Here is a 27,663-nt window from a genome sequence, read left to right as displayed (position 1 = left end):
ACAGGAGAAGGAACAAGAGAGATAAAGTCAGCTTGTTTTGCAAGGAAACAAGGCAACTTCCTGTGTGGAGCCAGGAGTTGGACTCAATGATCCTTGTGCGTAAGGGTGATCCTTGTGAGTACGGGTGAACTTCAGAATTTTCTCTCTTGTGATGAATATACATCCTGAAAATTACATTTCTTCATAATAGTTATTGCACTTTGTGTGTGATGTTTTATGGAAAGAACTGAACCATTCGAAGTTATGAGTAGTTACTCTATTACTTAAGTATTAAAAAAATTACTGGGTATTCAGGCAGAGGTTTGCATTCTGAACATAAACAACCGAGACATGCAAGACACCAGAGCCCTTTGGAGGATTCAGATGGAGGATTCAGATGGGCCCGTTATTAATGGTGAAGAAACATATATCCAAAGAGTTTCCTCGATGTATCCTTGAGCTCCTTGTTTCTCATGCTGTAGATGAGGGGGTTCACTGCTGGAGGAACCACCGAGTACAGAACTGCCACAACCAGATTCAGGGATGGGGAGGAGATGGAGGGGGGCTTCAGGTAGGCAAACATGCCAGTACTGGTAAATAGGGAGACCACTGCAAGGTGAGGGAGGCACATGGAAAAGACTTTGTGCTGGCTCTGCTCAGAGGGGATCTTCAGCACGGCCCTGAAAATCTGCAGATAGGACAGCACAATGAAAACAAAACAGCCAAATGCTAAACAGACACTAACTACAATGAGCCCAACCTCCCTGAGGAATGACTCTGAGCAGGACAGCTTGAGGATTTGAGGAAGCTCACAGAAGAACTGATCAAGCTCATTACCTTGGCAGAGGGGCAGGGAAAATGTATTAACTGTGTGCAGGACAGCATCAAGAAAGCCACTGCCCCAGGCAGCTGCTGCCATCTTGGCACAAGCTCTGCTGCCCAGGAGGCTCCCGTAGTGCAGGGGCTTGCAGATGGCAACGTAGCGGTCGTAGGCCATGACAGTAAGAACAGAACATTCAGCTGCTATAAAGAAGAGAAAGAAAAAGATCTGTGCAGCACATCCTTCATAGGAGATGGTCCTGGTGTCCCAGAGGGCATTGGCCGTAGCTTTGGGCACAGTGGTGGAAATGGATCCCAGGTTGATGAGGGCGAGGTTGAGGAGGAAGAAGTACATGGGGGTGCGGAGGTGGTGGTCGCAGGCTATGGCGGTGAGGATGAGGCCATTGCCCAGGAGGGCAGCCAGGTAGATGCCCAGGAAGAGCGCGAAGTGCAAGAGCTGCAGCTCCCGAGTGTCTGCAAATGCCAGCAGGAGGAACTCACTCACAGAGCTGATGTTCGGCATTTTCTGAATTTCAGTGTCATCTGTGAAGAGGGGAAAGTAGAACAAGGTTAGACGAGACTTCTCTCAGGATAACCTACTGCAAGTCTTAAAAGCACCCCCAAACGGAGCCTCTTTCTTTGCAGGACAGCCTTTCTGCAGGTCTCTTGATTAAGCTGCAGCAGGTGCTGTCTGAGAGTGGCACTGGGAGCAGGGGCTGCTGTGGGCTCCAGAGGAGTCCTTCCCGCTGTGCCGCAGGAGGGAAGCAGGAACATGGGGGAAACTCAGGTGCCGTCCACTTGTCACATCCATGCGCTTTGCAGTGTTGTTGCAAACAACTCATCTCAATGCAGAGCAGAGCTGCAGGGATTTTGTTTGCTTTTTTTTTTTTTTTCTTTTTCTTTTCTTTTCTTTTTTTCAATTACCCTTTTCACGCTTAGGAGAGAACTTGAACTCCCTGACATTTCCTCTACACTCCTGGTGAAATCCTATGGGTGCCAGGAGGCAAACAGACTGTCCCTTGGTGAAGACTGAGCAGTGCAGCTCTGCCCATCAGACCAGTTCTCAGTTGTCCTCAGTTGTCCTTTGCCACACCTCTGAGCTGCAAGACCATCCTGCTCAGGAATTTCCGTGAGAAGAAACTGGATATGGCTGCCAAGGAAGGAAAGAGACAGCAAGGCAGACGGAGCTTGGGAGCTTCTCCTCGTCTGGACTCTGCCTGCTATGCTGGCCGTGCCTGCCGCGTAGCCCCTGCATGGGCTGAGGAGGCCATGGAGGGGCTGCTCCAGGGGAAGGCATCTGCACTGCAGGGCATGGCTGCGAGGTGCCCGAATCCCCCACTGCTGTGGTGTTTCTGCCAACAGCTCCTTCTGGCCACCTGCCCCTCTCTCTGCTGCCTGCAGCTGTCCCTGTGCCCACCTCTTCTTTCCCCCTGCCCGTGCTCACATACCACATCCCACGCGGCTGTGCTCAGCGCTGCCCTGCAGCACCCTGCCACCAACAGGACCCTGCCAAGGGGCACCTCCATGGCTGCAGGAGCTACGGGGCAGCTGACAGAGAGCCCAGCATGGCCAGACAGGGCAGGGTGTTCTGGGCTGACCAGGGGCACCTGGCTTAGGGCACTCCAAGGGGCTCCTGCTAGACTTCCTCACCTCACAGTGCAATCCAGCAGGGTTCTCAAAGCCTACTGCACTGCCCATTGCCCTCCCAGAAACATGAGCCAGAAGGAGACCCTTCCAGGACCTGCAGCTGCATGGCCCTGCAGCCAGAGACTTACCTTGTCAAGGGCTGCGCAGATTTCTCCTCCAGTCAGCTCTCAGCATCCTCCAACTCTCAACTGCCTCCAACCCCTCTCTCCTTCTCTCCTCTCTGCATGCCACCTGTTATTGGAGCCCCCAGCCCTGCTGCGCTATGCAGAGGAGCTGCTCCTTGGCAGAGCTGTCTCTCTGCACCAGGGCCCTCTTGCCAGGAACTCCCATTGGGCCCAGGAGCCTGGCCCAGCTCAGCAGCAGAGGCTCAGCCCAAGTACTGTAATCACCCCTCTTGTGGCTTTGATGATGAGACCTCAAAATGCAGGCACTGAGAGCAAATTGAAGAAATCTCTCAAGAAGTCCAAATCAGATACAAGTTTCCTGGAGTGTCCCCTTGTTGGCCAGCACTGACACAGCCTCCCTTGGAACTCATTAGAGCAGAACATTGGAGGCAGTTAGGACAAGGAGACAAAGGCAATGTGAAGGTGACACTGATGTGTAGGAAAACTGGATGTGTTTCACCAAGCACAAAGGCCCCTGGAAGGGATATCCTTTCCCTTCACACATTGTCCAGGGCTCTTTCCGGGGCAGTATGAGATGGCAATTTGCATGGCCAGGTGCAGGACAATTGTATGACCCCTGCCTTGTTCATAGGTGGGCGAGGATTCAGTTAGACTCTGGTGCTTTAGTGATTAGCTGTCTCCTCATAGACCTCAGTGACAGAGACAACAGCCATAGCCATGGACAGAAATATCTTATAAGACAGCTCTCTATGAAGCCAGCCTGGTTCCTGGTGAGCAGGCACAGTTGCTCTATGGCATCCTCCGTGGTGCCCAGGCTCTCCTCCTCCTGGGCACTGCTCGCTCAGCAGGGTCCCAGTCTGCCCTGATGTGTGGGGTTATTCTTCTGTTGCAGGACTAGGCTCTTCTCTTTGTAAATGTCAAGAGGTTTCTGTAGGTAAAACCTTGCAGTTTCTCAAGGTTCCCCTGGACAGATGCTCCATTGTGTCAGCTGTTAATGGCTGCAGGCGGATGGCTCACCCTGATTATGCTGTCTGTTACAAGATAACTGCATCAACAATTGCAGGACAATTTGCACAATACAGGATTTAGTGGAATAAAACTGCAGCACAGTATCACAGAATGTTAGAGGATTGAATTCCACTGGATTCTACTTTTTCTCTGCTTCCTTCTCATTTTGTTTGGAACCACATCCTAAATGTTGTGAGGCTGTGCGGGGACAAAATTAGAAGGTTGAAAGACCAACTGTAGCCCAATCTATCTATTAAAGATATTTTTTTTAAATAATAATTTTTAAAATTAATGAAATAAAATAAAAATGGAGGATTAATAAGAATCTTCATCCTTTATTGTCTGTGGGGGGAAACACGGGTAAAAGTGATGAGGAAAATGCTGAGGTACGTATTGCTTCCTTTGCCTCAGTCTCCACTAGCAAGAACAATTGTTCCCCTGGTACTCAGGCTCTTGAACTGGTAGATAAGGACAGTGAGTGGAATGAAGCCCTCATAATCCATGAGGAAAAGTTTTGAGACCTGCTACTCCACTTAGATGTATGCAAGTCTATGGGGCCAGATGGGATTCACCCGATGGTTCTGAGGAAGCTGGCCAAAGTGCTTATCAGCAGTCCTGGCATTCAGGCGAGGTCCCAGTTGACTAGCAACTAGCCAATGTGGCAGCCATCTACAGGAAGGGCTGGAAGGAGGATCTGGGGAACTACAGGCCTGTCAGTCTGACCTCGGTGCTGGGGAAGCTCATGGAGCAGATTATCTTGAGTACCATCACACAATGCTTCCAGGACCAGCAGGTGATCAGGCCCAGCATGGGTTTATCAAAGCCAGGTCCTGCTTGGCAAATCTGATCTCCTTCTAAGACAAGGTGATGTGCTCAGTGAAAAAGGGAAAGGCTGTGGATGTGGTTTACCTGGACCTCAGTAAAGCTTTTGAAACTGTTTCCCACAGCATTCTCGTAGAGAAACTGGCTGCTCAAGGCCAGGATGGATGTATGCTTCACTGGGTTAAAAATTGGCTGTATCTTCTTCTTCAATATCTTCATCAGTGATCTGGATGAAGGGATTGAGTGCACCCTCAGACTACACCAAGTTGGGTGCAAGTGTTGATCTACTCAAGGGTAGGAGGGCCCTGCAGAAGGATCTGGATAGGCTGGACCCATGGGCCAAGGCCAACTCTATGAAGTTCAACAAGGCCATCTGCAGGGTCTTGCACTTGAGGAACATAAGCCCAATATAATGCTGGGGGAAGGGTGTCTAGACAGCTATTCAGGGGAAAAGGACCTCGGGATATGTGTGGATAGTCGGATGAATATGAGCCAGCAGTGTTCTCGGGTTGCCAAGAAGGCCAACAGCATCCTGGCTTGTACCAGGTGTACTGTGGTCAGCAGAAGTAGGGAAACGATTGTTGCTCTGTACTCGGCCCTGGTGAGGCCACACCTTGAGTACTGCGTTCAGCTCTGGGGCCCCCAGCACAAGAAGGACACGGATCTATTAGAATGAGTCCAGAGGAGGGCCATGAGGATGATCAGTGGGCTGGAACACCTCTCCCCTGAAGACAGTCTGGGGGTTGTTCGGCCTGGAGAAGAGAAGGCTCTGGGGAGACCTTACAGTGGCCTTCTAGTCTCCTTTCCTGGGTACTCCCCAGGAAAGCTGGGGAGGGACTCTTCATCAGAGAGTAGTGATGAGACTAGGGTTAATGGTTTTAAACTGAAAGAGGGTAAATGCAAATTAGAAGTTCTTTATTCAGAGGGTGGTGAGGAACAGGCTGCCCAGAGAAGCTGTAGGGATGCTCCATCCCTGGAGGTGCTCAAGGCCAGGTGAGATGGAGCTTTTAGCAACCTGGTGTATCACGCCCTTAGTCTATTAGTGTCTATAACATTAACATTTAACAACAACAACAACAATACTACTAATACTAATTATTATAATTCCTTTTGTGTCCTAATAAACTGCCTTTATCTCAACCCACAATCTTTTGCATTTTTGTTTCCTCTCAGTTCTCTCCTCCATCCCACTGGATGAATATCACTGGAGTGTTGAGCTTCCTGCAAGGTCAAACCACAACAAATCTTTTTTGGTGCCTATTGTGGAGCACAAAGGTTGAGACAACAGATCTGACCACAGTGTTTTAAAAGTAAATTGTTAAAAGCATTAGATCATTTTAAAAGTTGCTGATTACAATGTTGATTTTTTGATCTCAGGTCTGTTGTGCTTGTTTTCAGAATTGTGTTGTATAGCACATTACTAACTGTCTTCCATGTCATGCTGTTTATCAGTTCTGGGGGCTGGTTTAAGGTAACGCTTTTGCTTTATTGGATAACACTGACTTAGGATAAATTTATTGCCACCTCCATATCTTCATCTCTTAGAAACTATTAATAACTACACTCTTTAATAATTACACTCTTTTGTCATGTGTTGTCATGTCAGAGGTTTCAGCTTTGCCCAATTCATCCTTCAGGGCTGCTTTCAGTTTTCTACACAGAGAGGGCCACTGCCTCCCTGATGCCCAGGGGAACATAAAGCCTGCATGGGAGCTTGGAAGGAGTTACCCTGGGTCCACAGCAGCCATTCTAGATCCAAAAGTTATAGGCAGAATGTGCACTTTTGAGGTGTTGCAGAGCTGCTGGGCACATTGTGCAGGGTGCTCCTACAGACCTTGGTGTCTTTCTCCAGGCTGGCTTAGGAGCTGTTTCTTTCTCAGACATGGAGTAGCCAGCAGAGGTGAGACAGATACTCTAAATTCATGAAAGCCATCAGAAAACTGCCCCTAAGAAGATGGCTGATATCAGGAAGTCAGGAAAACCTGGCCAAGAGAGATGAGAGATTTGGGGGAGGGAGGAGGAGCTTGGATAGCAGAAGATAACAACTTTGAAGAGTTAAGAATAACGATTTTGAAGAGGTTGAGGTAATGTTGATCCTGACTTAATGCTGACTTAAAGCAGTCATGTGAGGCCCTTAGCCTATTTTAATCTGTAACATTAATCCCTAAACCTAAATGCTGCTCTGCACCCTGAGAGGAATACACTATTCTAATGTTTGACCACAATATCTCTTGAAGCCAAACTTAGTCCATAGCCACCTTCCATTATGCTTACATTCTTGCTCGCCCTGATCCCTGCCCTTAACACTAGCATTAAAGTGCCCTATTTAACCCTAGACTTCTTGCAGAACTAAACAAAACCCTATCCTGCAGAGCTTGACCATACCCTAACCACAGACCCGACACCACCTGAAGAACACTAAACCTTTGCTTAATCTCTAACCCAGAAAGGTGAGCTCTAGTCCTTAATGCCATAAACGAACAACTAACACCCAAAGCCCCCCTTTTTGTGCATTAACTTCCTCACCTTCAATCCTTCTCCTAAGCCTTAACTTTAGGCGCTTGGCCTTGGGGCAGAGCAGGAACCGTGAGGTTGCTGTGCAGTCACATGGCATTCAAAGATGAATGTGAGGGGCCATGGATCTGATCAGCTCACAAGGAGGAGATGGGTGGGAATGCTCTGATGAGCTCAGCTCTGCCTCAGGATCTCCTGCCCTAGCAGGAGCAATGTGACTGTGAGGTCACTTCTGTCCCTGCAGTTGATAGGGCAGCAGCAGGAACGTGCCAAAGAAAGGGGCTGTGAGGTCACTTCTGCCTGAACTAGCTGACAGGTCACCTTTGACTTAGATCTGGGGTCTGTACTTTTTGGCTGACATCTGCCAGTGGCCTTGCTAGGCCAGCAGAAGGCAACTGGTTGGCATGCTGACTTTAGCATCTGCACTGCCTACATACACAGGAGGACCCAGACAGAAAGAATGCAAATTGCTTGCAGAAGAGATAAAGGATAATAAGAAGGGTTTTTTAAAGTATATAAACAGTAAAAGAAAGACTGGGGATAATGTGCATCCCTTGCTGAATGAGGCGGGTGTCCTGGTAATGGGAGATGCCGAGAAGGCGGAGATACTGAATGTTTTCTTTGCTTTAAGGACTCTCCCCCGGGACTCCTCAACCCTGGAGGGAGGAGAAAGGGTCTGGGAAATGGAGGGCTGCCCCCTGGTTGATGAGAGAGTGGTTCAGGAGCGTCTGAGTGGGCTCAATGCACACAAATCTATGGATCCCAGTGGGATGCATCCACGTGTGCTAAGGGAGTTGGCAGAGGTGATCGCTGAACCGCTCTCTATCATCTTTGAAAGGTCCTGGAAAACAGGAGAGGTGCCTGAAGACTGGAGGATAGCCAATGTCACTCCAGTCTTCAAGAGGGACAAGAAAGAGGATCCGGGAAACTACAGGCCAGTCAGTCTCACCTCTTTCCCTGGAAAGGTGTTGGAACAGCTCGTTCTGGATGCCATCTCCAAGCAATTGGAAGAGAAGAAGGTTATGAGGAGTAGTCAGCATGGATTCACCAAGGGGAAGTCGTGCTTGACCAACCTTGTTGCCCTCTATGATGGCATCACGAGCTGGGTAGATGGGGGGAGAGCAGTGGATGTCATCTACCTTGACTTTAGCAAGGCTTTCGATACTGTCTTCCATGACATCCTGCTAGCAAAGCTGTGAAAGTGTGGGATAGAGCAGTGGACAGGAAGGTGGGTTGAGAACTGGCTGACTGGCTGAGCTCTGTGGGGATAGGACAAGGGGCAATGGTCAAAAAAATGGAACACAGGAAGTTCCACACCAACATGCGAAAGAACTTCACAATGAGGGTGACGGAGCACTGGAACAGGCTGCCCAGGGAGGTTGTGGAGTCTCCTTCTCTGGAGATATTCAAGGCCTGTCTGGAGAGCTATCTGGGCAGCCTGCTCGAAGGAACCAGGTTTGGGAGGGGAGTTGGACCCGACAATCTCTCGAGGTCCCTTCCAACCACTACAGTTCTGTGATTCTGTGAAATATCTGAGAGGAGAGTTTCAAAAGGATGGAACCAGACTCAGTTCTGTCCAGCAACAGCACGAGAGGTAACGGGCAGAAACTGAAGCACAGGAAATTCCGGCTGAATGAGGGGGCACACTTCTCCCCCCCTTCCTCCCCCAATCCCTCTGCTTGTCCTCTGTAATGTGAAAACTCAGTAGAGATAAGTATGGCAAGTTGAAATGGCCAATTAAAAGCCAGGTAGATAGTTTCACACGTTTACTGTGTGTAAAAAAACAGTGATTCAAGCCAGAGGTGTGCTGGCTTTGTGAAAGGTTGCCAAGCACCTGACTCTGCGGAGTTATATAATTAATTATTTCACTAAAAGACTTTTGTGTACTTTCTGTCTCCACGTGCTATTGTCTGGGAACATATACAGATAATACCTGCAGCCCATGGGTCCCATGGCAGAGTAGATCTCCATGTGGCAGCCTGTGGCAGAGCCCCCGCAGGAGCAGGCCCTGGGCCAGAGCTGCTGCCCATGGAGAAGAGCCCATGGAGGTGCAGGGGATCGGGGGGAACCTGCCACCCATGTTGAAGCAGTTTGCTCCTGATGGATGGACCCTGTTGTACGGACCAATACTGGAGCAGTTCTTGAAGAGTTTCTGGCTGTGGGAAGCCCACTCAGGATCAGTTCAAGAAGGACGGCATCCCATGGGAGGGAACCCACGCTGGAGTAGGGGCAGAGAGTGACCCTGAAGGAGCGGTGGAGATGAAGCATCATGGACTAACCACAGCCCCGATTCCCCTGAACTACCTGTGAGGTGGAAGTAGGAGACAGTATATGTTGGGGAAAAGTGGTTTTAGTTTGCTTGTATCTCCTCACTATTCTAGGCTTCTGGTGATAGCAACAAATTATATTAATCACCCTATGCTCATTTATTTTTGCCCGTGAAAATAATTGGTGACTGTGACAATACAGGGGGTTACAGTTGGACAAGATGATCTTGGAGGTCTTTTCCAACCTTAGTGACGCTATGACTCTATGATTTTGTTACACTTGGTAGCTGATCTCCTGATCTTACTAGGAGAACAAACCCCAAGCTCTTTTCATCATATTTTCTCCCCCTTTTCCTTTGAGAAGGAGGAGTTAGAGACAGGTTGTAAAGGAGTTCAGCTGCTTAGCAGAGTAAAACCACCACAGCAGGAACATGGGAGGGGTTCAGCACCAGAGTAAAACCACCAGAGCAGGGACATGGGGAGGGTTCAGAAACAGAGCTGTGGCCATCCAAGGATGGCATCTCAGCACCCAGGACATGATCTGATATCTCCCAGGGAAATCTGGCCCTGCATTGTCCCCCTGTACGAGGACATGCAGTGACCAAAGAAGCCTTAGGGCTCAGGGCAGCCCTAGCATCAGAACCCAAGAGTCCTGGCTCCCCCATTGTCCCCTGAGCCCAGCGGGACCCTCAGGAAGGGCTCTCACAGCAGCCTCCAGCTCTGTCCAGAGACACAGCCCCCATCCCAGCCCAGGACTTGCGGCTTTGGACAGCTGACAGGAGGTAGAGGAGTAGAGGAGGGTGGATATTTTTTTAGTTCACTTTTTGTTTCTCACTGCTCCAGTCTGTTAGTAAGGTTAGTAAATATATTATCATAATCTCCCTACAGAGTCTGCTTATACCATGACTGCAATTGATGAGTCATCTCCCCTTCCCTTAACTCAACCCTGCAGCCCTTTCCAACTCTGTTTTCTTCATTTGTACCTTTCAGGAGCAGGGGTGAAAGGGTGGTGTGGTAGAGTTCAGCTGCCCATCAGTGTGAAACCACCACAATGCTCAGACCTATTGCTGACACCAGTGTTGAAAGAAGAGGCAGGATTTCAGGCAGTGCATTGGAGAGATGCTGTTTTATTAAGCAGATGCTAAAGGAGAGTCAACGCTGACATGCAGGGAGGGAAAAACTGTGCAGAGTAAACAGAGCAGTTTAATACCTCAGGAGATGCTGGATGAATAAAAAGATACTCTCTTAGAAGTAATAAATGGAAATGACACTAAAGATAAAGATAATGTCGTGGTTTAACCCGGCCAGCAGCTAAACACCACACAGCCGTTCGCTCACCCTCCCCCTCCCTCTCTGGGACGGGGGAGAGAAATGGAAAGTGAAGCCCGTGAGTTGAGATAAAGACAGTTTAATAAGACAGGAAAATAATAATAACAACAATAATAATAATACAATGATGATAATAGTACTACTAATAATAATGTGTAGAAACAAGTGATGCACAATGCAATTGCTCACCACCCGCTGACCGATGCCCAGCCTAACCCCAAGGAGTCTGGCCCCCCTCCCCCAGCTAGCCCCCCCTATATATTGTTTAGCATGACGTCAGATGGTATGGAATACCCCTTTGGCTAGTTTGGGTCACCTGTCCTGGGTCTGTCCCCTCCCAGCTCTTGCTGCACCCCCAGCCTGCCCGTTGGCAGGACAGAGCAAAAGGCTGAGATGTCCTTGGCTTAGTATAAGCACTGCTCTGCAACAATTAAAACATCGGGGTGTTATCAGCACTCTTCTCATCCTAAGCCAAAACATAGCATTCTTCCAGTTACTAGGAAGAAAATTAACACTGTTCTAACTGAAACCAAGACAAATAAACATAGCAGTACACTTAATGAAACAAGTACCGAGTACTGGGCCTTCAAACCATAACCAGGAAGTCATTTGCGGAGAAATATATAACGATTCAGAAACAGCCACAAAATTGCTTTCCTGAAAGCACCCTCGAGTTCCCTGTTTCTAATGCTGTAGATGAGGGGATTGAATGTTGGTGGTACCACCGAGTACAGAACTGTCACCACGAGATTTAGGGTTGGGGAGGAGAGGGAGAGAGAGGGGCTTGAGGTAGGCAAAAAAGCCAGTGCTGAGAAACAGAGAGACCACAAACAGGTGAGGGAGGCACGTGGAGAAGGCTTTGTTCTGTCCCTGCTCAGAGGACATCCTCAGCACAGCTCTGAAGATCTGCACGTAGGAGAAAAGAATGAAAACAAAACACCCAGATGCAAAACAGATACCAACCATAAGCACCCAAAGTTCCCTGAGGTAGGAGTGTGAGCAAGTGAGCTTAAGGATCTGGGGAATTTCACAGAAGAATTGGTCCACAGCATTGCCTTGGCAGAGGGGCAGGGAAAATGTATTAACAGACTGCAGTAGAGCATAGAGAACCCCACTGCCCCAGGCAGCTGCTGCCATCTGGGCACAAGCTCTGCTGCCCAGGAGGGTCCCATAGTGCAGGGGCTTGCAGATGGCAACGTAGCGGTCATAGGACACGACAGTGAGAAGATAATACTCTGCTGATATCAAGAAGACAAACAGAAAGACCTGGGCAGCACAACCTATGTAGGAGATGGCCCTTGTGTGCCAGAGGCAATTGGCCATGGCTTTGGGGAGAGTGGTGGTGATGCAGCCCAGGTCAATCACAGAGAGGTTGAGGAGGAAGAAGTACATGGGGGTGTGGAGGCGGTGGTTGCAGGCTATGGCGGTGATGATGAGGCTGTTGCCCAGGAGAGCAGCCAGGTAGATGCCCAGGAAGAGTGCGAAGTGCAGGAGCTGCAGCTCCCGTGTGTCTGCGAATGCCAGCAGGAGGAACTTGGTGATGGAGCTGCTGTTGGTCATTTTCTGACATTGGACACGGCTCTCTGTTGGAGAGGAAAAGGCAGAAAAAGTTAGAACAGACCTCTCTGAGGAAAACCTGCTGTAGGCCTTCAAGCACCTCCCAGCTCAATCCTTTCTATTTGAAGAACCTTTCTACAACTCTCGTTTGAACTGTGTCTGCTGCTGGCTCAGAGTGCCACTGATAGCAGGGGCTGCTATGGGGAAAACTCAAGTCCAGTCCAATTGTCAGATGAAGGAGCTTTGCTGTGTAGTTGCAAATAATTCATTTGAAAGCAGACCTGAGCTGTAGGGCTTTTATATATAAAAGCCCTTATATATATAAAAGCCTTTATATATAAAAAAGCCCATATATATATATAAATCTTTGCTTTATTTTATCCTAGTAGACCCTATAATGCTTAAGATAGGTTTTGGAAGACTGGAGAATGCTGCTGAGGGAAGAGGGCCACAGCAAGCCAGACAGAGCTTGGGAGCTTCTCTTCTTTTCCATGGCTGCAGGAGCTAAGGGGCAGCTGACAGAAAGCCCGGCATGGCCAGACAGGGCAGGGTATTCTGGGCTGACCGGGGGCACCTGGCTTAGGGCACTCCAAGGGGCTCCTGCCAGACTTCCTTACCTCGCAGTGCAATCCAGCAGGGCTCTCACAGCCTACTGCGTTGCCCACTGCCCTCCCAGAAACATGACCCTGCAGGAGACCCTTCCAGGACCTGCAGCTGCATGGCGCTGCAGCCAGAGACTTATCTTGTCAAGGGCTGTGCAGATTTCTCCTCCAGTCAGCTCTCAGCATCCTCCAACTCTCAACTGCCTCCAGCCCCTCTCTCCTTCTCTCCTCTCTGCATGCCACCTGTTATTGGAGCCCCCAGCCCTGCTGCGCTGTGCAGAGGAGCTGCTCCTGGGCAGAGCTGTCTCTCTGCACCAGGGCCCTCTTGCCAGGAACTCCCATTGGGCCCAGGAGCCCAGCCCAGCTTAGCAGCAGAGGCTCAGCCCAAGCACTGTAATCACCCCTCTGGTGGCTTTGGTGATGAGACCTCAAAATGCAGGCACTGAGAGCAAATTGAAGAAATCTCTCAAGAAGTCCAAGTCAGGTGAAGGTTTCTTGGAATGTCCCCCTGAGGGCACTGACATAGCCTCCCTTGGAGCTCATTAGAGTCAAACATTGGAGGCAGTTAGGACAAATAGAGAAAGACAATGTCAAGGCACACTGAGGTGTAGAAAAGCTGGATGTGTTTCACCAGGGACAAGGGCCTGGCCTTCGACCCCTGGTCCCTAGGAAGAGAGATCCTTTCCCTTCACACCTTGCTCGGGGCTCTTCCTGGGGCAGTAGGAGATGGGATGTGCATGGCCAAGTGTAGGAGAATGGTATGACCCCTGCCTGGTTCATGGGTGGGGGCAAGGAGGCAATGAGGCCCTTGTGCATCAACTGTACACTGTCTCCTCATAGACCTCAGTGGCAGAGACAACAGCCATAGCCATGGGCAAAGACCTCAGTCCTGTTGGGACTCTCAGTCTTGCCAAAGCCCTTACCCCTCTGCACACCAGACTGTCCAAGGGACTCCCAGACCTGCACATCTTTCCCTGCTGGCTGTAGACACTTCCTGTAATGTCACACCGGATCTGAGCTGAGTATAACTCAGATTTTCTTGCTGGCCATGCTCCTCATAAAGCAGCTCTGTAGGAAGCTGGTCTGTTTCCTGGTGAGCAGGCACCACTGCTCGTATGGCATCCCTCGTGGGGGATGTTCACAAGTCTATGGAGCTAGATGGGATCCACCTGAGGGTCCTGAGGGAGCTGGCAGAAGTGCTTGTCATGCCACTTTCCATCATTTACCAGCAGTCCTGGCTATCAGGGGAGTTCACAGTCAATTGATGACTAGCAAATGTGATGCCCACCTACAAAATGGCCAGAAGGAGGATCTCTGAGCTACAAGACTGTCAGTCTGACCTCAGTGTCGGGGAAGTTCATGGAGCAGATTATCTTGAGTACCATCACACAATGCTTCCAGGACAACCAGGTGATCACACCCAGTCAGCATGGGTTTATCAAAGGCAGGTCCCGCTTGGCAAATCAAATCTCAGTCATAACAAGGTGATGCTCTCAGCAGATGAGGGAAAGGCTCTGGATGTGGTCTACCTAGACCTCAGTAAGGGCTTTGAGATCTTTTTCCACAGCATTCTGCAGAGACACTGGCTGTTCAGTGTTTGGACAGGTGTACGCTTAGTTTAGTTAAAAACTGGCCCAAAGAGTCCTGGTAAATGCAGATAAATGCAGCTGGGGGCCAGTCACTAGTGGTGTCCCCCAGAGCCCAGTACTGGGGCCAGTTCTCTTCAATATCTTCATCAATGATGTGGATGAGGGGATCGAGTGATGTGGGTGATGATGTGGATGAGGAGATCGATTCTAGTCCTGCATCCAAATCGTTTCTAAAAGTATTGAAGAGGACTGGCCCTAAAATGGAGCCTTGGAGGACCCCACTAAAGACCGTCCGCCAGTCCGATGTGGCCTCATTTACCACAACCCTTTCAGCTTTGTCTTGGGAAGTTGACCCCAATATGTACTGCTGAGCACCGTGTTATATGCCATGGAATGTACATTTGGTAAGGCTGGGTCAGCTGTCATGGCAGGTTCCCCTCCCAGCCTCTTGCCCACACACAGCCCACTCGATGGTGGGGCAGAGTGAGAAGCAGAGAAGGCCTTGATGCTGTGCAAACACTGCTCAGAAACAGTGACTACAGCCGTGGGTGACCAACACTGCTCTGCTCATATATCAAAAGCACAGCACCACAGGGGCTGCTCTGCAGAGAGTAACTCCGTCCCAGCCACAGCCAGTGCAGGGCCACATGCTGGACAAAAAGGCTCCCTCTGAGTTCAGGAAGGAGGCAGGAAGATGTTAATAAGCAGCAGGACAATTGAGGAAGCCCATAGCCCCTACTGAAGGCTCATTGAATGCCACCTGAGAGGCAGTGCTGGCCAGTGGGGAGGGCCAGGAAAATGACTTGTGTGAAGGCTGTGAGAAACAAGGAAATTCAGGGATTTAGCAGATCCTTAAAGTCCTGCCTAAGACCCCAAATGGAAACCTGTGTATGTCTGTGGATGGAGAAGGAGGGGGCAAGTCCTCGGACTGGGCAAGGCTGAAGGGCCCTGTGTGAAGCTGAGCTGATGGAGAAGTGTCCATTTTCTCTGCAGCTCTGCAGCCCCAGGGCACAAAGCAGCCCCAGCAAAGGAGTATGGTGAGTGATTCCTTGCTGCCCTGGGGCAATGGCAGTGACCCCATGAGCTGGGTCTGCCTCCCAGCCTGCCCAGCACAGCCCTGCAGAGTGCCCTGTGCCCCGAGCATCACAGCCCCCTCACTCTTCAGAGCAACATCTCTGGTTGTCCTGTCAGAGATTTCAACTTTTTTTCTTAAAATGCCCCTTCAGGGCAGCTTTCAGTTTTCTCTACAGTGGTGGCAACTCCAAGGTCCCTCCTGTCCTAGCACCTCCCAGGACTGGCACGGAACTGGCTCCTGTGTGTCAGAGCGGCTGGGAATCCAGCAGCAGGGTTTTGGGCTGGAAGGATCACAACCACATTACTTCTACCTGGGCAGGTCCTGGGCCAAAAAGGGGGTATTTTGTAGGTATGGTATTATGAGGTAAGCGATGCCTCAGAAATTCCTAATCCAGTTCTAAGTCAGTGTCTATGAAGCACATTGTGAGTTGACTTCTTTCTGAAGTAGCCAACTGGCCATCCCTTGACTCCTAGCTGGGATCTGTGCCTTTACGCTCACATCTGCCAGTGTCCATAATAGGCCTGCAGAAGGCACCTGCTTTGCACATAGTTTGTGAGATCTGGTTTTCCTAATTACCAGGTAGGGGAAGAGGTCTTTGATACGGGTTTTCATGTCCAAGGTCTCAGCTTTTGCCTAAAGTCATCTTTCAGGACTACTTTCTGTTTTCTACACAGAGGGGGCCGCTGCCTCCAAGATGCAAGAGGGAAACTGAAGCATACAGGATGGCCTGGGATAAGTTACCCTGCATCTATAGGAGCCATTCTGGAACTGAAATTGTAGGCAGTACACACACATTTGTGATGGTGCAGAGCTGCTTGGCACATTGTGGAGGGTGCTCCATATTGGCTTAGGAGCTGCTTCTTTCTCAGGAACAGATTAGCCAACAGAAGTGAGACAGATACTCCTCAGGGTATCTTGAATGTCATGAGAATCCTGCTCCCATAAAAGATGACCGATATGGGGAGGTCAGGAGAAGGCTGGACAGGAGAGATGTGAGATTTATGGGAGGGAAGAGGAGCTTGGCCAGCAGAACTTAACGATTTTGAAAAGGTAAGAGGGTTCAGGTAACGTAGATCCTACCATAAAACAGTCTTAAAACAGTCATGTGAAGCCCTTGCCCTATTTTAACCTGTAATCTTTATCCCTAAACCTAAACGCTACTCCACACAGGAATCCACTACTCCTATGCCTGACCCCAAAGCATCCCTTGAAGCCAAAACTCAGCCCATAGCCCCTTATCCTTACTGTCTTGCTCACACTGATCCCTGCCCCTAACACTAGCATTAAAATGCTCTACTTAACCCTAGAGTTCTTGGAAGAAACACCCTAAACAAAACCCTAAAGCAAAGAGCTTTGTAACATAACATAACCACAGAACTGACACCCTAAGCAGAACACCAAACCCTCCCACTAAACCTTTGCTTAATCTCTAACCCAGAAAGGTAAGCCCTATTCCCATACATGAATAGCTAACATCCTAGGCCCCTCTTTCTGTGTATTTACCTCCTCACCTTCAACGTCTCTCCCAACCCTTAGCTTTAGGTGCCTTGCTCCTTGTGACAGGGCATGAACCATGATGTTGCTGTGTAGTCACATGGCATTCAAAGATGAATGTGAGGGGCCATGGATCTGATCAGCTCACAAGGAGGAGATGGGTGGGAATGCTCTGATGAGCTCAGCTCTGCCTCAGGATCTCCTGCCCCAGCAGGAGAAATGTGACTGTGGCAGTGACTGTGAGGTCACTTCTGTCCCTGCAGTTGATAGGGCAACAGCAGGAACATGTCACGGAAAGGGACTGTGAGGTCACTTCTGCCAGAAGTAGCTGACAGTTCACCCTTGACTTCTCCCTGGGATCTGTACTGTTCATCTGACATCTGGCAGTGGCCCTGCTAGGCCAGCAGAAGGCACCTGGTTGGCATGCTGACTATGGGATCCCTTCTGCCTCCAGACCCAGGAGGACCCAGACAAAAAGAAGGTCCGAATATGGGTTGTCACATCCCTTCTGCTTGAGTCCATGACTGGACAACAGAAGGCACAAGGCTTGGTTGTGTCTACACAAGAAGTTGCAAGCCAGCAGCAGACCCATGGCTTGGAAGATGTTGGTGAAGTGACTTATGTCTGCTTGGTTGACAGGTGGCAAATATGCTGATATTTTGGGATACCTACTTCAGGAGGGGTTTCCACCCTGATGTTGCTTTCTTTGGTAGTAGGGAAGAGCAGGAAAGAAAAAAAAAGAATGACAACAACAACAAAAACACAAAGTGCGTCTTGGAAGGTTGGAACTGGCCACAAGGAGGAAGAAATGTCCCGCACCATGAACTCATGTCCAAACTAATAGTGGGACATAAAGAAGTTATTGTTACAGCTAATTAATTTTCTGGTAGGGGAAATGAACCTGGTTGTGAAGAAATGTGAGAAGTGTATGCACCCAAGTGAGGGAGGGAAGCCCAGGAATCCCTTCAGGCTGTTTCCCAGCAGGTTCCCCTGCGGCCCCAGGGCCATGTGCAGGGAGCCTGGTGGGGGGCAGAGCAAGGGAGGCCTTGGGCTGGGCCTCTGCTGCTGAGCTGGGCCGGGCTCCTGGGCCCAAGGGGAGCTCCTGGCAAGCGGGCAGCGCTGCAGAGAGACAGCTCTGCCCAGGAGCAGCTCCTCTGCACAGCGCAGCAGGGCTGGGGGCACTGCCTGCAGAGACACAGTGCTTAAAGGCAGGCAGAAGTGGCAGGATGCCCAGAGCTCGCTGGGGGAGAAGACTTCCCAGCCCTGCAGCCGGTAAGTCTGTGGCTGGAGGGCAATGCAGCCGCAAGTCCTGGAGGCAGGAGAAGCCGGGGGTGCAGGCAGGGGTGTCCAGGGCTGTGGTACAGAGCAGGGTCCCTGCTGTGCCCCAGGGGCTGTGTGCCAGGGAGGGCCTCTGCCGCCTGCCAGGCTCAGCACTCAGCCTGCCTGGGGAGCTGCCCAGGGCACTGCAAAGAGAAGCTGCGGGTGGAAGGAGCCCCCCTGGCAGGGCAGGGTCCTGCTGCTGTAGGGGGCTGCTGCCTGGGGCAGCCTGCTCATGGATCCACAGCACAACCAGGGTGTATCCAAGGGGACTTTGCAAGAGGAAAGTTAAGGTAGGAATTAGCTGCTTCAGGTTCAGCATTTCTGCTGAGTTTCTGCATTCTTTTGTTTGTTTGTTTGTTTGTCTTAGTGGGAATAGAAATCAATGCTGTTATTTCAAAGAGAAGTCTAACAGTACTAAGACTCCACAAGGCGCACTACAAGGACTACAAGAATTCCCTTTCCTGTGGCTCAGCCCATAGAAAACTCCACCACCACCCGTGCAGTGTCAGCAGTGTCTGTGTGCCCTGGGCTCTAGGATGTGCCCCCAGCGAACTGCCCCTGGGCAGAGCCCTGCTGCCAGGAGGTGTCTGCAGGGCAGAGCTGAGCACCCAGCGGGTGGGATGGGGGCTGTGAGCTGCAGGCAGGAGGCGTGGGGACAGAGACCCAGCTGCAGGCAGGGACAGCTGCAGGCTTCACAGCTATGGGCTGGGAGTGAGAGGTAGCTGCTCCCAGGAACTTCGTGGTAGGGGAGATTTCGGCACCTTCCTTACATCCACATTATGCAGATGACTTACCCAGAGCAACTGCGTGGTCTCTGCTCAAATCCAGCAGAGCCTCTGCCCCCAAATCATTGGGTCTCTGACTGTGTTGTCCCTTAGCAGCAGGACCCTCAGAGGAAGAGAACCCCCAGGTGCCCATCTCTCACTCCCATTCTTGCCTCCAAAAGCTGGAACACTGGGGCATTTCTCTGTGTTTCCCCTCCCATCCATCCTGCCCTTAGTATTCCCCCCATACTCTCTTGGCAGTGGGAATAAAGCCAAAATCTCAAACACCAGAATACTGAGTCCTGCTGTGGAGGTGCATCCCTGGGAGCAAAGTGTTCTAGCCAAAATGGCTCTGGACACTGCAGTGCGTAGGGCTGGGAAATGAGCTGACTTTGTTCAGGTCACTCTGTTTTAAGGACAGCCAGTGGTGTCCCTGGGTTATTCTCTGAGAAACATCTCAAATAACTTTCTTAAGACAGGATCTTCTGTGAAGCTATTTTATTCTGAATTGCAATGGCGGGCATTCTGTCAATTAGGAGCATATTTTAGTAAACAAATCCTAACCTTTTATTCCCTATTACTTGATGCCTGATCATCTCCCCTGTTTCCTCATTGGCTGAGTACTACAGGTCCACAAGCTACTTGACGCTCCTCTATACCATATATGTACAATTTTTCTTTTTTTCAACCCTTTAATTTCTCCTTTCTTATGTTTTGAGAGCTTGTGATCTTTATTTTACTGTTCTCTCACTGCTCATCATGTTTTTTCTCAAGCTTCTACCGTATTTTGGAACAGTGAGGCCTTCTACTGTCCACTTCTCTACTTAGCATTCCTCCTTATTATGACTACACAACTACCTTGGAATACAGAAAAGTAATTCTCTATTGCAAAAACACAACTTTGTTTCTCACAATTTTGCTGCAGGATGATAAACAGACCCCTCTGTCTTACAGGTGTATTGCATGTGAACTAAACTATGGATTTCAGAACATCTTAAGACCTTTCATAGGTACCAAGTTCATGTCCATTGGTCTTTGGATAGACCCTGAGTCCAAGAGGCATCAGATGACCAACAGCAGCTCCATCACCGAGTTCCTCCTCCTGCTGGCATTCGCAGACACACGGGAGCTGCAGCTCCTGCACTTCGCACTCTTCCTGGGCATCTACCTGGCTGCCCTCCTGGGCAACGGCCTCATCCTCACTGCTGTAGCATCCAACCACCGCCTCCACACCCCCATGTACTTCTTCCTCCTCAACCCCTCCGTGATTGACCTGTGCTGCATCTCCACCACTCTCCCCAAAGCCATGGCCAATTCCCTCTGGGACACCAGGGCCATTTCCTATGCAGGATGTGTTGCACAGGTCTTTTTCTTCTTCTTTTTCTTTTCAGCAGAGTATTCTCTTCTCACTGTCATGTCCTATGACCGCTATGTTGCCATCTGCAAGCCCCTGCACTATGGGAGCCTCCTGGGCAGCAGAGCTTGTGCCCAGATGGCAGCAGCTGCCTGGGGCAGTGCGGTTCTCTATGCTTTGCTGCACACTGCCAATACATTTTCCCTGCCCCTCTGCCAAGGCAATGCTGTGGACCAGTTCTTCTGTGAAATCCCCTCCATCCTCAAGCTCTCCTGCTCAGACTCCTACCTCAGGGAAATTGGGCTTCTCACATTTAGTGGTTTTCTGTTTTTGGGGTGTTTTGTTTTCATTCTTTTCTCCTATGTGCAGATCTTCACGGCTGTGCTGAGGATGCCCTCTGAACAGGGCCGGCACAAAGCCTTTTCCACATGCCTCCCTCACCTGGCTGTGGTCTCCCTGTTTCTCAGCACAGGCATGTTTGCCTACCTGAAGCCCCCCTCCATCTCCTCACCATCCCTGAACCTGGTGATGACTGTCCTGTACTCGGTGATGCCCCCAGCAGTGAACCCCCTCATCTACAGCATTAGGAACCAGGAGCTCATGAATGCCATTAGGAAAGTGATGTCATGGAGATATTTAAGGATGTGCTGAGGAAACTGGCTGGACCTTTTTGCAGCTATAAACTGCTTCTTTTCTTCTTCAGATAAATTACAGTTTATGTAATGATAGGGCAAGCTGTCTTAACTTCTGGATGGATTTGATTTGTTTTGTTTTTCATTTCCCCTTGTGATATTGTTTTCCGCAAAGAAATGCTGTTCTTCATCCCCTTGTACCAACATATCTTTCGTGACCCTGAGGCTTTGCATAAATGAGGAGCCAGACTCTCTGTGTATTTAAACAAAATAAATGAAGCCACAACTTCTTTGTCTGAAACCCACTCTCAGCTGATCAGGAAGTAATGAGACCAGCAAACCCTTTCTGGCTGCAGCAGCTCGGGCCTGGCTGCCCTGGCCCTGGCATAGCAGGAGCTACCTGAGAAACCCCAGGGATGGCACGGAGGGGCTGCAGGCCTCTGAGGATCTGCTGCTGAATAGAGCAGGGGACACAGCAGGGGACACTGACCTCTGTATGCTTCTGCCTCGGATGCTTCCCTCTGTGGCGCTGAGCTCTCTGTGCCCCCAGGAACTGCTGTGCCCTTCAGAGGGGCTGGGGCTGTGGTGGCAGTGCCCAGAGCCCTGCAGCAGCCTGCAGTGGGCACTGTCTTGGGCACCCCAGCCTGGGCTGCTGGGCTGGGCTGGGATGAGGGCAGGGAGGTGGGCAGAGAGCAGGGAGTTGGGAGAATTGGGGGGAAGCTGGGAAAAGCTGGGATGGCTGTTTGGCCATTGCTCATATCTCTGCCCACCAAGGGCATATGAGAGGCTGCTGTCCCTCACAGCCCTGCCTGTACTCTCTCCCTTCTCACACTGTGCTCTGTCATATCCAGCACTTTCTCATGCCTTGTCCCACAGGCTCCCACCCCATGTCCAGCTGGCACCACTGCAGGGCAGCCCTCCCCAGGGGCCCAGGCATCTGCCTGCAGCTTCCACAGCTGCTGCTCTTGATGGTCCCCGTGTCCCATGGGGTTTGTGATGCACTTGATAACATCGCCGTGTCTGCCTGCCTGCCAACAGGCTGTCAGGTCAGTGCGGTAGGAATGGCATCACAACCAAACTCCCAGCTGTGTCACTGGGACCTTCCTCCACGTCTCACCTCTCCCCAGCTCCCAGCACTGCTGGGTTGGTTTCCTGATAGTTCAGGTGATGTAAAATCCATGATTCCCATCCACTTGCCTGTCTCTCTCCCAGTTATCTATGTGTATATGTGTAACTCTGCATATACATTTCCATTTACTTGCACATATATCTGTAGTTACAGCTGTAGCTATACAAATATATTTCACTATACAGATAGATAGATGTGAATATTCCCACCAAGAAAGGCAGTTAGTACAGGTATGATTGGAGGAAATTTAGCCATTCAAAGATGGAGCTTTTCAGGGAACAATTTTAACTTTTTTTTTTTTTTTTTTTTTTTTTCCTGCTCTAACAGGCAAGAGAGGTCGACACATCACAGATTTTCTCTGTTCCAGTAGTGAGGGGTGGCATGAACAGTCCTAGGCAGTGTTATAAATGAGGTCTCAACTCAATCTGAATTTTGTAATATTTATAAAACAAATATTTCTAAAAGGTATAAAAGGCAAGTAAACAGCGCTGGGTGTGCGGGGAGTCTACGCTCCACCAACACACACACACGAACATCAAACATTCTAAATATACCGAACTTTGCTTTACATACTAACCCGAGTATGCCTATACATACGTACAATCAGGATAGGTAACAAACAATCCTTTAATTTCCATGACTTAAGTTTCCATTTTACATTCCTTTTCTTGATTACTAACAAGTGTCCGTTTTCCATTCCTTTTGAACAATATGTCTCGCTTTAAGTTGTCAAGCAACTTGGTCTTCAGGCCTTATGTATCCCGTTCTTCCCAGATCGAAGAAAAGCATATCCATCTACTTTTCAAGGCCAATAGGCCTGGGTCAAAAGGCACGTTCAGGTCACCTGGGGGGCGTAACAGCAAAAGCCTTCGATGGCTGTAGCAGCAGAAGGGCCGATGGCGTAGCAGTCGGATCAGTAAAGGAGCCTGCAGCTCCCTCACTATCTGGCAAGCCACACGTTTGTGATTGTGGCTCCACATGGCTCTTTAAGGCCTCAGAGATTTCTCGCCAGGTGCCGAGCAATCCCACTGCAACCTTGTCGTTTTTAGTTGCAGAGTCCCACACCTTGACCTCAATTTGGTCCCATATTTCAGGCTCATAAACTGTCTGATTGTTAAGAAGGAGAATAAGCTGTAAGGTTACCGGGACAGTCTTTGTTCCTAAGGACGTATGATTCCCCATAATGCGCAACTGCTTACCAGCGAGAGGCAGTTGTGTGCACGGGTCCGCTTCTCTCAGCTCAAGCTTCTCTCCAGCTCCAGTGCGCCCGTTTCCAGCGACTTCCTGTACGAGCTTCTCTGAGCAGTTTGCTGAGTCTGGCTGAACCTATCTTCATGAGGTGATCAAAGTGCCTGTTCCCGTCCTGGTCTCCATTCTGCCAGCCTGTTCCTCTTCACTTCTTTTTCCTGCTTCTTTATTGATGATGTAACTTCATCGTGTTGCCTTTTTTATCTTGAGGGCAGGCTCCCCTCTTATACCCTTCTCTCCACAGTAGTTCTTTTCAAAACAACTTTTCATTGGTCAAACAACTTTGAATGTAACAACAACAGCAAACACCCAGAAACATCCATGACTTAACGGCTGGAGAACAAGAAACCAGCTGGAGAACAAGAAACCGGAGACTGCATGGAGTCTCCTGAATCACCCTTCTTTGTTCCCTCTAAACTCTTTTATATTCCAGTTGGCCTCATCATTAAGAGTCTGGTGTTATCTCAATCACAGGGTTTTCCAACCCCCATGGCCACATTCCCAAATCTCCCCCTTCTTTATTAATATCAACCATTTTCTCGACACAAATTACCACTCCATATATAACAGAACCGTGCCCTTGCTCTTTGAGCCATTCTTCAATAGTTTAGGTCTGCAAGAAGACTAGGGTTAAATAGAGCATTTTAATGCTAGTGTTAAAGGAAGGGATAAGGGTGAGCAAGATTCGGTGGAAGCATAATGGAAAGTGGCTATGGACTAAGTTTGGCTTTAAGGGATACTGTGGTCAAACATTAGAGTAGTGTATTCTTCTCAGGGAGTTTAGTAGCATTTTGGTTTAGGGATTAATGTTACAGATTAAAATAGGTTAAGGGCCTCACACGACTGCTTTAAATCAGTGTTATGGTGGGATCAACATTACCTGAACATTCTTACCTCTTCAAAATCATTATCTTCTGCTATCCAAGCTCCTCTTCCCTCCATCAAATCTCTCATCTCTCCTGGTCAGGCTTTCCTGACTTGCCCATATCAGCCATCTTCTTAGGGGCAGTTTTCTGATGGCTTTCATGAATTTAGAGTATCTGTCTCACCTCTGCTGACTACTCCATGCCTGAGAAAGAAACAGCTCCTAGGCCAGCATGGAGAAAGACACCAAGGTCTGTAGGAGCACTCTGCACAATGTACCCAGCAGCTGTGCAACACCACAAAAGTGCACTTCCTGCTTACAAGTTTTGGTTACAGAATGGTTTCTATGGACCCAGGGTAACTTATTCCAGGCTCTCATGCAGGCTTTATGTTCCCCCGGGCATCTGGGAGGCAGTGGCCCCCTCTGTGTAGAAAACTGAAAGCAGCCCTGAAGGATGAATTAGGCAAAGCTGAAACATCTGACATGACAACAGCTATCCAAGACCTCTTCCTCTATGGGGCCTTCCAGGCACTTAGGAAGAGAGGATCTCACAAACTATGTGCAAAGCAGGTGCATCTGCTGGCCTATCACAGACACTGGCAGATGTGAGCCTAAAGGCATAGATCCCAGCCAGGAGTCAAGGGATGACCTGTCAGCTGCTTCAGAAATACATGTACATACTGAATTGGAAATGGGAAAAATAATGATATTTTATTGGGCAACAGCTAAATTAAAACTAAAAAATACTAATGCTAACAATACATACTCAAAGACACGAAACAACAACAACAACAACAAAGAGAATAGAGAAGAGAATATTGGTTCTTCCTATAATAAGTGACATTATGAGTCATTTCCAGAAGATGATTGAAAAATAATTTCTTCTAAAACACATCAAGATATCAGATTCCACAGTGCATATTTCAGTCCCTTATTCCTCATGCTATAGATGAAGGGGTTCAATGCTGGAGGCACCACCGAGTACAGAACTGCCAACACATAGTCCAGGGATGGGGAAGAGATAGACAGGGGCTTCAGGTAGGCAAATATGATGGTGCTGACAAACAGGGAGACCACAACCAGGTGAGGGAGGCATGTGGAAAAGGCTTTGAGCTGGCCCCGCTCAGAGGGCATCCTCGACACAGCCAAGAAGATCTGCACATATGACACCACAATGAAAACAAAGCAACCAAAGCCTAAAGAAAAGCTAAACACAAGTGCTCTGACTTCTCTGAGGTAGGAGAATGTACATGAGAGCTTGAGGATCTGGGAGATTTCACAGAAGAACTGGTCCACAGCATTGCCTTGGCAGAGGGGCAGGAAAAATGTAGTGGCCGTGTGCAGGACAGCATTGAGAAAGCCACTGCCCCAGGCAGCTGCTGCCATCTGGGCACAAGCTCTGCTGCCCAGGAGGCTCCCATAGTGCAGGGGCTTGCAGATGGCAATGTAGCGGTCATAGGACATGATGGTGAGAAGTGAATATTCCACGGACATAAAAAGTACAAACAGAAACACCTGTGCAACACACCCATCATAAGTGATGGCCCTGTCGTCCCAGAGGGAATTGGCCATGGCTTTGGGGACAGTGGTGGAGATGCAGCCCAGGTCGAGGAGGGCGAGGTTGAGGAGGAAGAAGTACATGGGGGTGTGGAGGTGGTGATCGCAGGCTATGGCGGTGAGGATGAGGCCATTGCCCAGGAGGGCAGCCAGGTAGATGCCAAGGAAGAGCACGAAGTGCAGGAGCTGCAGCTCCCGCATATCTGCGAATGGCAGCAGGAGGAACTCGGTGATAGAGCTGCTGTTGGCCATTTGCTGGTTTGGGTCTTTTGGTCCTGCCCAAGGAAGAGAAAGCACTGCCAAATTACAGCAGACTTATCTGAGAAGCTATTGCAGAGTTAGTGAGAAAAACTCATTCTGTTTCTCAGCTTAAACCCCCCAATATACTTGTTCCCTTCCAGGCAGACATTTGTCAGGTCACTTTCAGGAGTTCTGATTCATGCTGCCTGATGGTATCACTGGGAGAAGTGGACTCTGCTGTAGGCAACAGAGGAATTAGTCCTGCCCTATAATATGAGGTAAAGAGGAACATATCTCAGATAAAATGTAGTGATGATATCAAAGAATCTTACCCCTTTGTTGCTCATAGTTCAACCAATTGCTGAGCAGATCTTCGGGGATTTTTTTTAATTTATTTTTTATTTTTTATTTTTTGTTCTCAATACCCCCCCAGCACTTAAGGTCTTTTTCTAAGGCAGTAATCTTGGGCATTTCTGCTGCACTACAAGTGAAATCCTGTAGATCCTCAGAGGCAAAGGGACTGTCCCTTTAGTGCAGAGTATCCTTCAGGGAGGATGGCCAGTCTGTCCATCAGTGCCTGTCTGAGCTGCCCTGTGCTGACATCTCTTTGAGCTGCAGGACAATTGCAATCAGAGTTTCACCTGAGAAGGACCTGAACACTGCTGAGAGCAGAGTAATCCAGGCTCAAAGTGCACATTTCCAGACACCTCACCCTGTCCTTGTACTCCCCTTCGCCCAAGCACAACGAGGGCTCACTCCATGGGCATGTGAAACCCCCATCCCCAGCCAGCCTGGAAACCAGAACAGCAGCAGCACGGCCAGGTGGAGAAGCCAGAAGGAATGGCACTGTGCTGCTGCCAGGGGAGGCAAGGCCAGGGAGGGACAGATGGACACTCAGCAGATTGTCCTCTGCTGCAGCTCTGCCTGCAGAGGAGACTGCTCATGCTTGTTGCATATCCTGTGTGTTCTGTTCTGGCATGAAGATACAAAGACAGGGCACTGGGCATCAGAGGGTTTGCAGCTCCTAAAGATCAGCTAGGATAAAACCTGAGAGGGCCACAAAGATGGTGTTGGTGCAGTCTGTGGGCTGAAGTGTGGAAAGGGACTTTATGAAGTTCATCATTGACACAATGATCTCTCAGTGCAATGCTCTAGGAGTCTCGGTCTCCTGTACAATCCCAACAACCCATTACCATGAAGCCTGCCTGCCTTCCACTGCAAGAATTTGCAAGCACAGACTGCAGAAAAATTCTTACCCTTCGGGTAGACCCTGCCTTGGTCTTCCTCTTGAAAAATCAATGCCATTCTCTAAAACATCTACTCTGTGCTGGAGAAACAGAAAGAGCCATCCTGAGAGAAGCTATCAGCCATCAGATGTGTCAGCTGTAGAAGACCCGTCTGGAAACCCCATCTGCATTGCCCTGCTGCCAGAGACTCACGGTGTCAAGACTCTGTAGATCTGTCCTGTCACATGCTGCTCTCTGTTGTTGCCTTCCTCACTGCCTCCAGCCCCTGTCTCCTTCTCTCCCCACACCAGCTGCAGACAGTGCAGTGCTGTGCAGAGGAGCCGGTCCTGTCTCTCTGCAGCTCTGCCCACTTGCCAGGAGCTCCCCTTGGGCCCAGGAGCCTGGCCCAGCTCAGCAGCACAGCACCCAACCGTAACATTGATTGCTCTGTGCCTTTGGGCTCCCTCGAGGTGTCCCCAAGGCCTCAGGGCTGACAGCTCC

General features: G+C 49.7%; 2 protein-coding genes and 1 pseudogene across 3 annotated transcripts; 1 reads left to right on the top strand and 2 right to left on the bottom strand.

The window, feature by feature from the left end:
- Positions 1-388: 388 nt before the first annotated feature.
- Positions 389-27,241, bottom strand: LOC311216551 (olfactory receptor 14A16-like; the record flags this gene model as incomplete). The annotated part of the gene is made up of 3 exons (XM_084298077.1): positions 389-1,151; positions 25,779-25,971; positions 27,193-27,241. The coding sequence occupies 3 exons, from the start codon at positions 27,239-27,241 to the stop codon at positions 389-391; spliced, it is 1,005 nt and encodes a 334-aa protein (XP_084154203.1).
- LOC311216670 (olfactory receptor 14A16-like) lies at positions 11,116-12,070 on the bottom strand (annotated as a pseudogene). The gene has a single exon. The product of its transcript is annotated as an olfactory receptor 14A16-like (transcript).
- LOC311216669 (olfactory receptor 14C36-like) lies at positions 19,978-20,916 on the top strand (the record flags this gene model as incomplete). The annotated part of the gene is made up of 1 exon (XM_084298194.1): positions 19,978-20,916. The coding sequence occupies one exon, from the start codon at positions 19,978-19,980 to the stop codon at positions 20,914-20,916; it is 939 nt and encodes a 312-aa protein (XP_084154320.1).
- Positions 27,242-27,663: the final 422 nt, after the last annotated feature.

Source organism: Netta rufina, assembly GCF_964035555.1.
Source record: "Netta rufina genome assembly, chromosome: 18".
NCBI classification, from domain to species: domain Eukaryota; kingdom Metazoa; phylum Chordata; class Aves; order Anseriformes; family Anatidae; genus Netta; species Netta rufina.
Note: the sequence above shows the minus strand (reverse complement) of the source record. Positions and strands in the feature narration are given on the sequence as shown.